This window comes from Microcaecilia unicolor, chromosome 2 (genome assembly GCF_901765095.1).
Source record: "Microcaecilia unicolor chromosome 2, aMicUni1.1, whole genome shotgun sequence".
NCBI lineage: Eukaryota > Metazoa > Chordata > Amphibia > Gymnophiona > Siphonopidae > Microcaecilia > Microcaecilia unicolor.
The window spans coordinates 291681053-291694618 of NC_044032.1; the positions used below are offsets into that span (position 1 = coordinate 291681053).

A 13566-nucleotide genomic window follows, 5' to 3' on the forward strand; every position below is an offset into this window, starting at 1 on the left:
CATTGTACTTACTGGATAAAACGTCATCTGAGATACATGTGGGAACCACAATCACTGGATTAAAAGCAATGGAGATAAGTGGACATTAATGTAAAGCAACTGAGATATATGGATGCTTATTAAGGAATGACATATGGAATTATTGCTGAAAAAAAGTGCATTATTTGTATTTGAGTAGTGGTATACTCTTTAGGGTGCAAAAAAAGGAGTAGTGTGACCAGCAAGGCACTTCAAATGACACCAGGAAGACAGAACAATGGTAAAAAAAAAAAAAAAAAAAACCTTTGATGCCCAACACAACACTGTGTTTCAGCAAAGTGCCTGCCTCAGGGGCTTAAAATAAAACAATGACATACAAATAAATGTAAAAGTAAGAAAACATTTTGTGGTGTCACAGGAAGAGGAGGGTGGCAGGCTACTCTCCCTCCTCCAACCCACAAGGTAGGGGGGACTGGACCACCAGGGACCCTTCGCTGGGGGACTAGGGTGGGCTGGAGACCCATCAGATGTCCAGCCCTCCCTGAACCTGGGGGGGGGGGGGGGGTTGGTTGCCCACTAGGCCACCAGGGACTGTTTGTTGAGGGGAATTAGGGAGGGCATCATCGGGGGGGACCGGAGGTCTTCAGGACCTCTAGCCCCCGTTGCTCAGGGCAGGGATAGTTGGGGTCTGGTGGTCCCATGGACCTCCAAGCCCCTGTGTTTGACAGGTTTGGGTTTTTGACAGCCCAGACCTGTCAAACAAGTGCAGGAGGATTGTGCTGAGCGCATGCTCAGGCACAATTCTCCCGCACTTCTACCCCATGATCAGAAATAATTCTGTGCTTAAGTTTGCATGCAATTATCTCTGATCATCAGTGTGGTAAAGCCCCGCGCTGTTCCAGCACTATTTTAGAGCGCTGTTTGGAACAGTGCGGGGCTTTTGATCGTCTGCTTGTCTGTGCAGTAAAGTTCTTTCTCTACATTTTCTCATATCTGCCATAGGGCTGATAACATTAATCCTAAACAAATTGCTCGCACAAACTGGAAAAGGAGACTCTCTCTTTATGACACACTCAGAGGATTAGCAAGCTCATTAAAGGGCAGTTGAAGTGTGACAATCTGTATTGTTGAAGGCCCTACTAGAGCTTTCACCAGCACATGCTTGCTACAAAAGCATGCTGCAAAGAAACAAAACAAGGTTCCGTAAAGACAGCAGATGGTGCTGTTCCTCTGGCTACAGGCCACTTTAACTGTAGCATACAGAAAGCACCATGGGCAAGCCGTAAGGTGGCTGGCTGTGATTGTATAAAGCGACTGCTACATACCTGTAGAAGGTATTCTCAGAGGACAGCAGGCTGATTGTTCTCTCTGATGGGTGACGTCCACGGCAGCCCCCTCCAACCGGAAACTTCACTAGCAAAGGCCTTTGCTAGTCCTCGCGCGCCGATGTGCACCGCCGTCTTCCCGCCCGAACCGGCTCGTGTTCGTCAGTCCCATATGTAGCAAGACAAAGACAAGGGAAGACACAACTCCAAAGGGGAGGCGGGCGGGTATGTGAGAACAATCAGCCTGCTGTCCTCGGAGAATACCTTCTACAGGTATGTAGCATTCGCTTTCTCCGAGGACAAGCAGGCTGCTTGTTCTCACTGATGGGGTATCCCTAGCCCCCAGGCTCACTCAAAACAACAAACATGGTCAATTGGGCCTCGCAACAGCGAGGACATAACTGAGATTGACCTAACGATTTATCCAACTAACAGAGTGTAGCCTGGAACAGAATAAACATGGGCCTAGGGGGGTGGAGTTGGATTCTAAACCCCGAACAGATTCTGAAGCACTGACTGCCCGAACAGACTGTCGTGTCGGGTATCCTGCTGCAGGCAGTAATGAGATGTGAATGTGTGGACAGATGACCATGTCGCAGCTTTGCAGATCTCTTCAATAGTGGCTGACTTCAAGTGGGCCACTGACGCTGCCATGGCTCTAACATTATGAGCCGTGACATGACCCTCAAGAGCCAGCCCAGCCTGGGCCTAAGTGAAGGAAATGCAATCTGCTAGCCAATTGGATATGGTGCATTTCCCACACAGCCACTCCCCTCCTGTTGGGATCAAAAGAAACAAACATTTGGGCGGACTGTCTGTTGGGCTGTGTCCACTCCAGATAGAAGGCCAATGCTCTTTTGCAGTCCAATGTGTGCAGCTGACGTTCAGCAGGGCAGGAATGAGGACGGGGAAAGAATGTTGGCAAGACAATTGACTGGTTCAGATGGAACTCCGACACCACCTTTGGCAAGAACTTAGGGTGAGTGCGGAGGACTACTCTATTATGATGAAATTTGGTATAAGGAGCATGAGCTACTAGGGCTTGAAGCTCACTGACTCTACGAGCTGAAGTTACTGCCACCAAGAAAATTACCTTCCAGGTCAAGTACTTCAGATGGCATGAATTCAGTGGCTCAAAAGGAGGTTTCATCAGCTGGGTAAGAACGACATAGAGATCCCATGACACTGTAGGAGGTTTGACGGGGGGGCTTTGACAAAAGCAAACCTCTCATGAAGCGAACAACTAAAGGCTGTCCTGAGATCGGCTTACCTTCCACAAGGTAATGGTATGCATTGATTGCGCTAAGGTGAACTCTTATAGAGTTGGTCTTGAGACCAGACTCAGACAAGTGCAGAAGGTATTCAAGCAGGGTCTGTGTAGGACAGGAGCGAGGATCTAAGGCCTTGCTGTCATACCAGATGGCAAACCTCCTCCATAAGAAGAAGTAACTCCTCTTAGTGGAATCTTTTCTGGAAGCAAGACACGGGAGACACCCTCCGACAGACCCAAAGAGGCAAAGTCTACGCTCTCAACATCCAGGCCGTGAGAGCCAGAGACTGGAGGTTGGGATGCAGAAGCGCCCCTTCGTTCTGTGTGATGAGGGTCGGAAAACACTCCAATCTCCACGGTTCTTCAGAGGACAACTCCAGAAGGAGAGGGAACCAGATCTGATGCGACCAAAAAATCAGGATCATGGTGCCTCGGTCTTGCTTGAGTTTCAACAAAGTCTTCCCCACCAGAGGTATGGGAGGATAAGCATACAGCAGGCCGTCCCCCCCAATCCAGGAGGAAGGCATCCGATGCCAGTCTGCCGTGGGCCTGAAGTCTGGAACAGAACTGAGGGACCTTGTGGTTGGCTCGAGATGCAAAGAGATCTACCAAGGGGGTGCCCCACACCTGGAAGATCTGGCGCACTACTCTGGAGTTGAGCGACCACTCGTGAGGTTGCATAATCCTGCTCAACCTGTCGGCCAGACTGTTGTTTACGCCTGCCAGATATGTGGCTTGGAGCAACATGCCTTAACTGCGAGCCCACAGCCACATGCTGACGGCCTCCTGACACAGGGGGCGAGATCCGGTGCCCCCCCTGCTTGTTGATGTAATACATGGCAACCTGGTTGTCTGTCTGAATTTGGATAATGTGGTGGGACAGCCGATCTCTGAAAGCCTTCAGAGCATTCCAGACCGCTCGTAACTCCAGGAGATTGATCTGCAGATCGCGTTCCTGGAGGGACCAGCTTCCCTGAGTGTGAAGCCCATCGACATGAGCTCCCCACCCCAGGAGAGACGCATCCGTAGTCAGCACTTTTTGTGGCTGAGGAATTTGGAAAGGGCGTCCCAGAGTCAAATTGGACCAAATCGTCCACCAATACAGGGATTTGAGAAAACTCGTGGACAGGTGGATCACGTCTTCTAGATCCCCAGCAGCTTGAAACCACTGGGAAGCTAGGGTCCATTGAGCAGATCGCATGTGAAGACGAGCTATGGGAGTCACATGAACTGTGGAAGCCATGTGGCCAAGCAATCTCAACATCTGCCGAGCTGTGATTTGCTGGGACGCTTCTACCCGGGAGACGAGGGACAACAGATTGTTGGCCCTTGTCTCCGGAAGATAGGCACGAGCCGTCCGAGAATCCAGCAGAGCTCCTATGAATTCGAGTCTCTGTACTGGGAGAAGATGGGACTTTGGATAATTTATCACAAACCCCAGTAGCTCCAGGAGTCGAATAGTCATCTGCATGGACTGTAGAGCTCCTGCCTCGGATGTGTTCTTCACCAGCCAATCGTTGAGATAAGGGAACACATGCACTCCCAGCCTGCGAAGCGCTGCTGCTACTACAGCCAGACACTTCGTGAACACCCTGGGCGCAGAGGCGAGCCCAAAGGGTAGCACACAGTACTGGAAGTGACGTGTGCCCAGCTGAAATCGCAGATACTGCCTGTGAGCTGGCAATATCGGGATGTGCGTGTAGGCGTCCTTCAAGTCCAGAGAGCATAGCCAATCGTTTTCCTGAATCATGGGAAGAAGGGTGCCCAGGGAAAGCATCCTGAACTTTTTCTTGACCATATATTTGTTCAGGGCCCTTAGGTCTAGGATGGGACGCATCCCCCCTGTTTTCTTTTCCACAAGGAAGTACCTGGAATAGAATCCCAGCCCTTCTTGCCCGGATGGCACGGGCTCGACAGCATTGGCGCTGAGAAGGGCGGGGAGAGTTCCTCTGCAAGTACCTGCTTGTGCTGGAAGCTGTAGGACTGAGCTCCCGGTGGGCAATTTGGAGGCTTTGAGGCCAAATTGAGGGTGTATCCTTGCCGGACTATTTGGAGAACCCACTGGTCGGAGGTTATGAGAGGCCACCTTTGGTGAACAAGTTTCAACCTCCCCCCGACCGGCAGATCGTCCGGCACTGACACGTTGATGTCGGCTATGCTCTGCTGGAGCCAGTCAAAAGCTCGCCCCCTGCTTTTGCTGGGGAGCCGTGGGGCCTCGCTGAGGCGCACGCTGCTGACGAGAGCGAGCGTGCTGGGGCTTAGCCTGGGCCGCAGGCTGGCGAGAGGGAGGATTGTACCTAAGCTTACCAGAAAAGTAGGGAACAGCCCTCCTTCCCCCATAAAAACGTCTACCTGAGGAGGTGGGATGCTGAAGGCTGCCGGCGGGAGAATTTGTCGAAAGCGTTATCCTGCTGGTGGAGCTGTTCTACCACCTGTTCGACTTTTTCTTCAAAAATGTTGTCCGCTCGGCAAGGGGAGTCCGCAATCCGCTGCTGGATCCTATTCTCTAGGTCGGAGGCACGCAGCCATGAGAGTCTGCGCATCAGCACACCTTGAGCAGCGGCCCTGGATGCAACATCAAAGGTATCATATACCCCTCTGGCCAGGAATTTTCTGCACGCCTTCAGCTGCCTGACCACCTCTTGAAATGGCTTGGCTTGCTCAGGAGGGAGCTTGTCCACCAAACCCGCCAACTGCCAACTGTTCCGCATATGGATGCTCATGTAGACCTGGTAGGACTGAATCTTGGCCACGAGCATAGAGGAATGATAGGCCTTCCTCCCAAAGGAGTCTAAGGTTCTGGAGTCCTTGCCTGGGGGCGCCGAAGCATGCTCTCTAGAACTCTTAGCCTTCTTTAGGGCCAGATCCACCACACCAGAGTCGTGAGGCAACAGAGTGCGCATCAGCTCTGGGTCCTCTTGGATCCGATACTGGGATTCGACCTTCTTGGGAATGTGGGGATTAGATACTGGCTTGGTCCAGTTCGCCAGCAATGTCTTTTTTAGGACATGATGCATGGGTACTGTGGATGCTTCTTTAGGTGGAGACGGATAGTCCAAGAGCTCAAACATTTCAGCCCTGGGCTCATCCTCCACAACCACCGGGAAGGGGATGGCCGTAGACATCTCCCGGACAAAGGCTGCGAAAGACAGACTCTCGGGAGGAGAAAGCTGCCTTTCAGGGGAGGGAGTGGGATCAGAAGGAAGGCCATCATACTCCTCGTCAGAGAAATATCTGATGTCCTCCTCCCACGAGGCCTCACCATCGGTATCAGACACAAGTTCACGAACCTGCGTCTGAAGCCGTGCCCGACTCGACTCCGTGGAAACACGGCCACGGTAGGAGCGTCAAGAGGTGGACTCCCTCACCAGCATCGGCGAAGCTCCCTCCGCCGTCGTCGGGGAGTCTGCCTGGGAGGCGGCCGTAGCCAGTACCCCTCACCTCGGGCAAGGGGCCAGCCGGCGCCTCACTCGACGGTACCGGTGGCGCGGACAAAAGAAGACTGACGAACACGAGCCGGTTCGGGCGGGAAGACGGCCGCGCATGCGCAGTGCGCATCGGCGCGCGAGGACTAGCAAAGGCCTTTGATAGTGAAGTTTCCGGTTCGAGGGGGCTGCCATGGACGTCACCCATCAGTGAGAACAAGCAGCCTGCTTGTCCTCGGAGAATGGTTAGTATTCTGCGTTGTGGCCGCAGCAACTTCGGTTCGAGTCACAGCAGGTAGCAAATTTTGGCCCTGCAGATAGAATAGGAGGAGGTTTTCCTAGTTCCAGTTGGATTCCAAATCTGCTTTGTCAGAAAAATGGATTAGAAATATGAAGAGAAGCTCAGGAAAGGGAAAGCGAGATACAAGCTAGTACTGGTGGCATATAGGCACCTGCCTTCAAAGCAGTGATGAGCACAATGGCTTAAGTCCTTGTTTTCCTGCCTAAGTGTGTTTTCTTAAACATCTGGCCGGCAACGCTACCTTTCAGGGGAACGTTTTCCTTCACGGTAGGAATATTTTGCTCTCTCAGGGGGATGATCAGAAGCAAACGCCGGTGCTAGAGGCTGTTAGTGCCATACTAGCGCCGGCGTTTGCTACCGCCCCATGATCAGAGCCCTCGAGTGCGTGAAACGCGCTCAGCACTCTGAACGCAACTAGCATGCTAAACAGGGCTAAACATATTCATCCCCAATGATCAGTGGCCACAGTGCCAAAGATTAGGTCGCTGGCTGCGGCAAACCCTACGCCAGCTCCAAGCTGGCATTAGGGTTTGCAGATCATTGGGGAGGAATGATGAGCCCTGTCCAGCATGTATTTGTATGCTGGCAGGCCCCCATTCCTCCCAACAGCAAACCTGCCAGCGACAGGGGGCTGGAGGTCTGGCGGAGCTCAGGTCCCATTCCCCCAGGTTCAGGGAGGGCTGGAGATCTGGTGGGTCTCTAGCCCCCCCTATCTCCCCTCAACAAACAGTCCCTGGCGGCCTAGTGGCGACCAACCAACAGCCCCCCCCCCCCCCCCCCCCCCAGCGACAGGGGGGTTGGAGGTTCTGGGATGCACTGGACGGGACTATACACCGCGGAAAATGAAAAATGTACAATAGTGTGTGAAGCCTTGTAAAGCACTATATACCAAATAAGACATTTCTTATCCAGCAAACAAACCAGATTAAGACAAGAGTATGAGTAAATTTAAAATATGTCCTTTCCAGAACAAATATGAGAAGGGAAGGGATTTTGGATTTAGCTCACACCTATTACAGCTGTAGTTCTAGGTAAATTGCAGTTAGGTACAATAAGTATTTTTCTGTTCCCAGAAGAATAACTGAGGCAATGGAGGCATAAATGACTTCCCAAGATCATAAGGAGCCACAGAGGGATTTGAGGATTTGAACTTGGATTCCCTGGTTGTTAACTCACTGCTTGAACTTTTGGGCTACTTATTTTTGTCACAGTTGTTTTATATGTGACAAAAATTTTCAACCGAATACAGTGGTAACTAATGAATACAGATAAGTGTTCACAATTTACTATTATTCATTAATTTTCATACAGATTCCTTTGAGAAAACATTTAATCTACAGGTGATCTGCACTATAAGGGCAGAGAAGGTTTCTACTGTAGTGCAAGATGCAGGACAAAGACAAGCCAATCTTTTTTATTTTTTTTTTTACTAAAAGAATAGACTTTTATTAAGCATTGTAAGTATCTTTCTATCAGCAGTAACAGAACAAGCAAACCTATTTCCATCAAGAAACAATCAAATTCCATTCAAGAGCTTTTCATCAGAAACCCCAGTCTCCTAGAGAATGATCCATTCAAACTTACATCAATAAAACTATGGCATTTTTGTGGGAGTGTGGAGAGTTACTACAATGTGGGGTACAAGAAGGTTTTGAGTTACATGTTAGCCATCCACTACACAGGTAATCAATATAGCATAAGGGACAGAGTAACAAAAGGAGAAAATCAAGAAATATTTTATAATTTTTTTGTGTGTCTAAGTACTATACTATTTAACAGGGAACACCAAAAAAATATATATATCAGATGACATCAGTGAAAGATCCATCTAGCTTTTTTATGCTAAAAACACTTTTAAAAACATACTGATAAGAAATGAAGCTAAGCTGATTAGATTCATGAGAAGGGTGAGGGGAAATATAGCATTAAAAAAAAAAGAAAAGCATTAGAAATATTTTCTTAGTTTTCTGCAAATTTGTATTATTCATTAGTCATTGTTATTTAGACAAAGGAAAAACAAAAACGCAAATGTGAAACAGATACTAGCTGAAATAGGGTGTCCACCCTGGGAACAGAGTTGTTCTGTGCTTTTATTTATACTTAGCCTTTTTTAATATTTTTCTTATTATTTCTCTTAGAACATTAAACGATCTCAAGGAACAAAGAACTGTGTGCAGAAAAAGGTGTGGATACTCCAGGATCACCAGAAAACAAAGATATTGGGATAGGGATGGTGAAAGAGGGGAGATAATTAAATAAAAAATAGTGAGAAAACGCAAAAGAAATGAAAATGCTAAAACATGCAATATTAACCAAATACAATTCAGGAACAGAAAACCTAGTTATGACAATTAAACCTTTTAGCAAGGTTACGTTAGCTAGATTATATTAACCATGGTCTTTTTATTAGCAGTTGTGGAGCTATTTAATATCAAGGAAGGGAGAGGGTGTCCAGATGTGGTACAAGGGAATTCTGTAACTTTCACTTGTAGGACTTCAAAGCAACTGATTACCCCTCCCTCCTTTTAACACTACAATATGCTGACATTTCCAGGTGCAGCATAAGCAGCTTATTTTAAGATCTTTTTCCTTCTGAAGAGAAAGAATGAGGCTTTGACCACCTTCCTTAACTCAGGAAGGTGCTGCTGGAGGCACGGATCCCCGACCTGCCCCCATGTCCAGTCCAAACAGAGCTAAATTGGCTGGAGGGTAGCTCCTTAGGGGAAAGGATGATCTGCAAGCAGGGACATGGCAAATTTTAATACTGCCTAGAGTTTCTTCAGGTTAAATATAATAAGGTATCTTTTTAGAAACCCTCCTCCCTCAAAAAAGGTAAAGGACAATTTAAACAAAAATAATACCTAAAAAATGTTCCACACCCTGGCAGAGAATCTGACTGCAGCTAGTTTTGCTGCTTTATACAAAAAGTACCTACACAATTTATTTAAAATTTACTATCCATGAAATACAAATCTTACTAAATCTTTCATAATTAAATGATGCTTTAAGATGTACAATGGTCAAGTCAGTACCCAGCTAAGATCATCAGCAGTTATGGCTCCAGCTTTAACAGGATGCTAGCGTTTCACAGGCTGGGACTAGCAAGTCACTGCTGGTGGCCACAGATGTATACATCAGAACATACGTACACAAAGGAGAGGAGAAATACATATTTTATCTTCTAGCTGCACATGTGGGCCAGTAATTTTTCTGAGTTCTGGTTTCTTCCTGTACAGGTACAGGGGGTATGGACTCTTTAGAAAGTCATTTTACTGGATTAGTTAGGGGACAAAAGAGAAGTAAACCCCCCCCCCCAAAACCTGCCATAACATACTTTGTTTGCAACAGTAGCAATGTCTCTTGTGGGGGGGGGGGGGGGGGGAAGGGAAGAGAGAGACTCTGAAACCCATTATTTGGCCATGTGATGGGACAAAAATAGATGATTTTTGGCCTTTCATAAAAACTTTCAATGACAGAAGTTTTAGGTAAGTCAAATTAGTGGCATTAGTATGCTTTTAATTTTTAGCCTTACTTGATTAGATTGACCCCTGCCGCCCTACAAAACAAAGTCCCATTCTTATGTGTTGGTTCATCTAACAGAAAAAGTTTATACTCCCTACCCATCCCTCCCCTTGCCAAAAACAAAACCTCAAAAACATTCTGACAAGAAATTCTGAAAGAGAATAAAATAAAGTGTCACTGCAGGAATTATCTTGATGCATTACACTTTTCTTCAATACTATTACAATTATGCAATATCTGCTTCCATGGTTTTCAATGTTTAAAAACTGACTGTATGGAAGGAACAAGTAGAGAATTGTACAAAGGGACCATGCTGGATTTTTGGAAATGAGACCACAGTAGATTAGGCCACAACATTTATTTCACTAGCAGAGCAGTATTTGGTGGTGGAATTGGCCAACCTTAATGTTTCTATCATCTAAGTAATTAGCATCATGTTTGGAAACCAGAGCCTGACCCATCATCATGTGACTACACACAGGAACTGGTAAAACATGTGAGATTCAAGAATAAGAGCTTTGAACTGAGTTCCTGACTGAATGCTGAATAATGGAATAGGCCCCCTCCCCAAACTCAGTCAACACACCTCAATAAAAGGGAAAGGAGATCTCTGTGAGAAAGCCTCAGTACACAATACTATTCCACTATCATCTCCCTCTTCTCAGCATCATCATAATGCTTAAAAACGGCATGTTAGTTAATGGTATGCCACCAGAGACTCTGCTTCTAAGCATGAAATACATATTCTGCCTTCTAGTGACAAACCTGGCAGCAGCCTGAAGACAGTGAAAAGATTTGTCAGGAAGATTACTTTGGAAAACACACCTTCACAATCATTATTGTGAGGTTTTCCTTTAACTATTATCAGAAAGGGGTTCAGTCCAATTCTGAACACTTGGGAGTGCTTATTCTACAAGGTTTCACATATGAAATTAATTTGAATCGTCTGTCTCACAAGAGCAAGGAGTCAGAGAACTATATGACGTTTTCAGGATCATAGACAGTACTGGTATCAGACATACAGAAACTACAGTTTGGTTCTGAACCAAGGAAAGCAGGCAGGAGGCTCTTGAAGCCATTTGAATCTTGAACTATTTTGCCATCTACACCTAGTGTTTCAATGCCTGAAAAGCTCTTAATCACAAGAGCTAAGTTCACTGGAACCCTAGGAGAGTGAATGAAATGAATAGTTAGGAAGCCATCCTACGTTCATAGCAAAGAACGTTCCAGCTCACTGGGTATTAAAGATGTGAAGGATTTCCTGGTTTGTGCATAGGTTCAGATCTACATATTTTATTCTGTTTTGTGTGGTTTCCCTTCCTTTGTGAGATGGAGATCCAGAAGAAAGAATGGTACTTTTTGTTCAAAAGAGTTGCAACAGGATATTTCTTTAAGGTGCACAAAAGGACTATGGGGAAGGAGGCAGCGTCAAAAGAAGGATGGGGACAATCCTCCTTTCTAGTTACCAAAGAAAACACAATCACTAATTCAGTAAACTATATGGTCTAATAATGTCTGCAAGGAGAAATACCTAAGAAAGTATGAAACAATGTAAAACTCTAGAAGTACCTCTGTAGGAGGAGGAAGTGTTAGCCACTCTGTCACATATTTAACAGTGGCTAGGGAAGTCTGATCATTTTATTAGTCTTAGAGACCGTTCTCACTGGAAGTACACAGGAGAAATTAGGCTTTGGTAAAAGAACATATAGAACAATCCATGGAGGAAGGGAGCTCTAATTTTATCTGCCCTGTTCCCACTCATGCTAATGGTATAGCCTAATCCATTTAGAGATGTCACAGAAGCAGAAAGCAGCATCTTCCCAATATATTTTGTGTGTGTGTATTTCTAAAACCATCTCTTCTCCCCCTTCCTCACTCCTAGGGCTACAAAATGGATTTGTTTCCACACATCATCTCAGGGTCAAAAGATTTGTCTCTTAAGTGCTTGTTGCTCAGAACAGGTTGGCCTGTTTTATTATTTTTTTTTTTCTTGTTAGAGACCCCAGGTGCACTCTGATAGCACACATGACCCTAGGGAAAGAGACTAAAAATGTTTTGTTTCTCATATTGAGAGTATGTTTAAAAAAATAATAATAAACTTAGCTCCTGGCATTATGTTAAAAAAATCCACACAATACCAGCGTGAAGATTCAGAAATAATACCATTCACCAATGGACATGGACAGATTTATATTTATATATATATATATTTATATATAAATATAGCTTTATGTTTCTTTCTCAATATATAAAGTGTGAGTGCACCACAGTACAAGCATATATGTGTGTGCTTATGCATACATGTGTGTATATATATATATACACATATATACACACACACATATCCCCCATACTGTAGGTAAAGGCACACGCATACTCTTTTCCTTGCACATCTTATCCAGTAACTGACTTTAACCCTTTTTCTGCTGACTGTCCAGAAGGCTCAAGTCACCCTCCAGAAGAAGGGTAGCAGAGACTGGGTAGTAGATGTCACTATCACAAGCAAACCAATCCATAGGCAGGAAAAATCTGCCCAGATACCTTTGCACTCTCAGAAATCCCAAGTACAAAGGGTGATATATATATATATATATAAAATATAATAAAATTAAAAAAGCTGCAAACATGTACAGAGAATTGAATGGCAGACAGACTATCTGCAGCCTGAGCCTAGAATGGAGGGCACAGTAGATTAAGCTCTGTTGGAGTAGGGAAAGAGGAGTGGTAAATCAGCATTCATTCTATACAAGTGGGCATAATGGCAGCCTAACTCCCAACACCTGGGATAATACTGATGGATTTCAATACCCATGGAGAGGGGCACTGCCATTACTTCACAATACCCCCTTCTCTCTCCCAAACAAATGCAGAATCAAGGAGAAGATGGACAAGGTCATGTCCCTTTAATGCAAATATGGCTTCCTCCCCACCAAACCTGAGACTGCAGTATGTTGCCACCCCTCATCCAAAGGATACCAAATTAGATTATATTCGTCTGCAAAACCCCAATACTCATCAAGGGCTGGGGTGGTCAGGGAACAAGGTACTTAAGTTCTCCCCCTCTCACACACATCAAAAATATAAATGGTACTTATCTATGTTTGACCATTACTGTAGACTGGTATGAAGGTATTTCCTGGACATCTCACTCCCCCCCCCCCCCCCCAAAGTGTTCAACTATGGCCATGTCCAAGTAAAACCACAGCCAGTGTGTATGGAAACAAAACATAAGAGCTGCTAGGTGTGGATAAAGGTGCTTCTCCCTCTTCCATCAAACTTCCTGCAGAGTCCTCACTGCTCCTCCATAAGACTCAAGTCTGCCAGTCTCTACACAACTCAGGTGTCCGTGGGGTCATTCCTCCTTTTGGAGGACAGCAGAGCCTAGCTTCTCATCCTGGAAGCAGTCTATTTCTTCACTCAATGAACTCACGTGCACATTACTGCTGCTGTTATTGCATGCTTCATTGTCTTTAGATAAGGCACATTGTGATACCAGGACTGTTGGACTGTCTGCCTCTTCACCTGCTGTCACGCTGCTGTTCCCATTAACTTGAGATGGGCCCTGGTGGTTGATCAGTTCTGCAGGTTTGGTCACACCATCTGTAGAGCTCTAAAAAGGACACCATCATGTTATACTGTGATAATTATGGTGAACCCAATCCATACAGTCCTGCCTCTGAAACCAGCCTGCCCCCATCTCTGGTATGTCACAAAGCAAATACCACTCTGTCCCTTCTGGGAGCA

General features: G+C 46.1%; 1 protein-coding gene and 1 long non-coding RNA gene across 2 annotated transcripts in view; one reads left to right on the forward strand and one right to left on the reverse strand.

The window, feature by feature from the left end:
* Nucleotides 1–395: 395 nt before the first annotated feature.
* On the forward strand, nt 396–11476 carry LOC115463603. Its single transcript, XR_003941040.1, has 3 exons — nt 396–407; nt 6321–6331; nt 11400–11476. It is a non-coding gene; the product is annotated as an uncharacterized LOC115463603 (long non-coding RNA).
* Nucleotides 8420–13566, reverse strand: part of FAM120C (family with sequence similarity 120C) — a 326238-nt gene continuing 321091 nt past the window's right edge. The window contains exon 16 of the mRNA XM_030194274.1: nt 8420–13432. Within this exon, the coding sequence (XP_030050134.1) occupies nt 13175–13432 (258 nt within the window). The 3' untranslated portion in view covers nt 8420–13174. The remainder of the gene's footprint in view (nt 13433–13566) is intronic.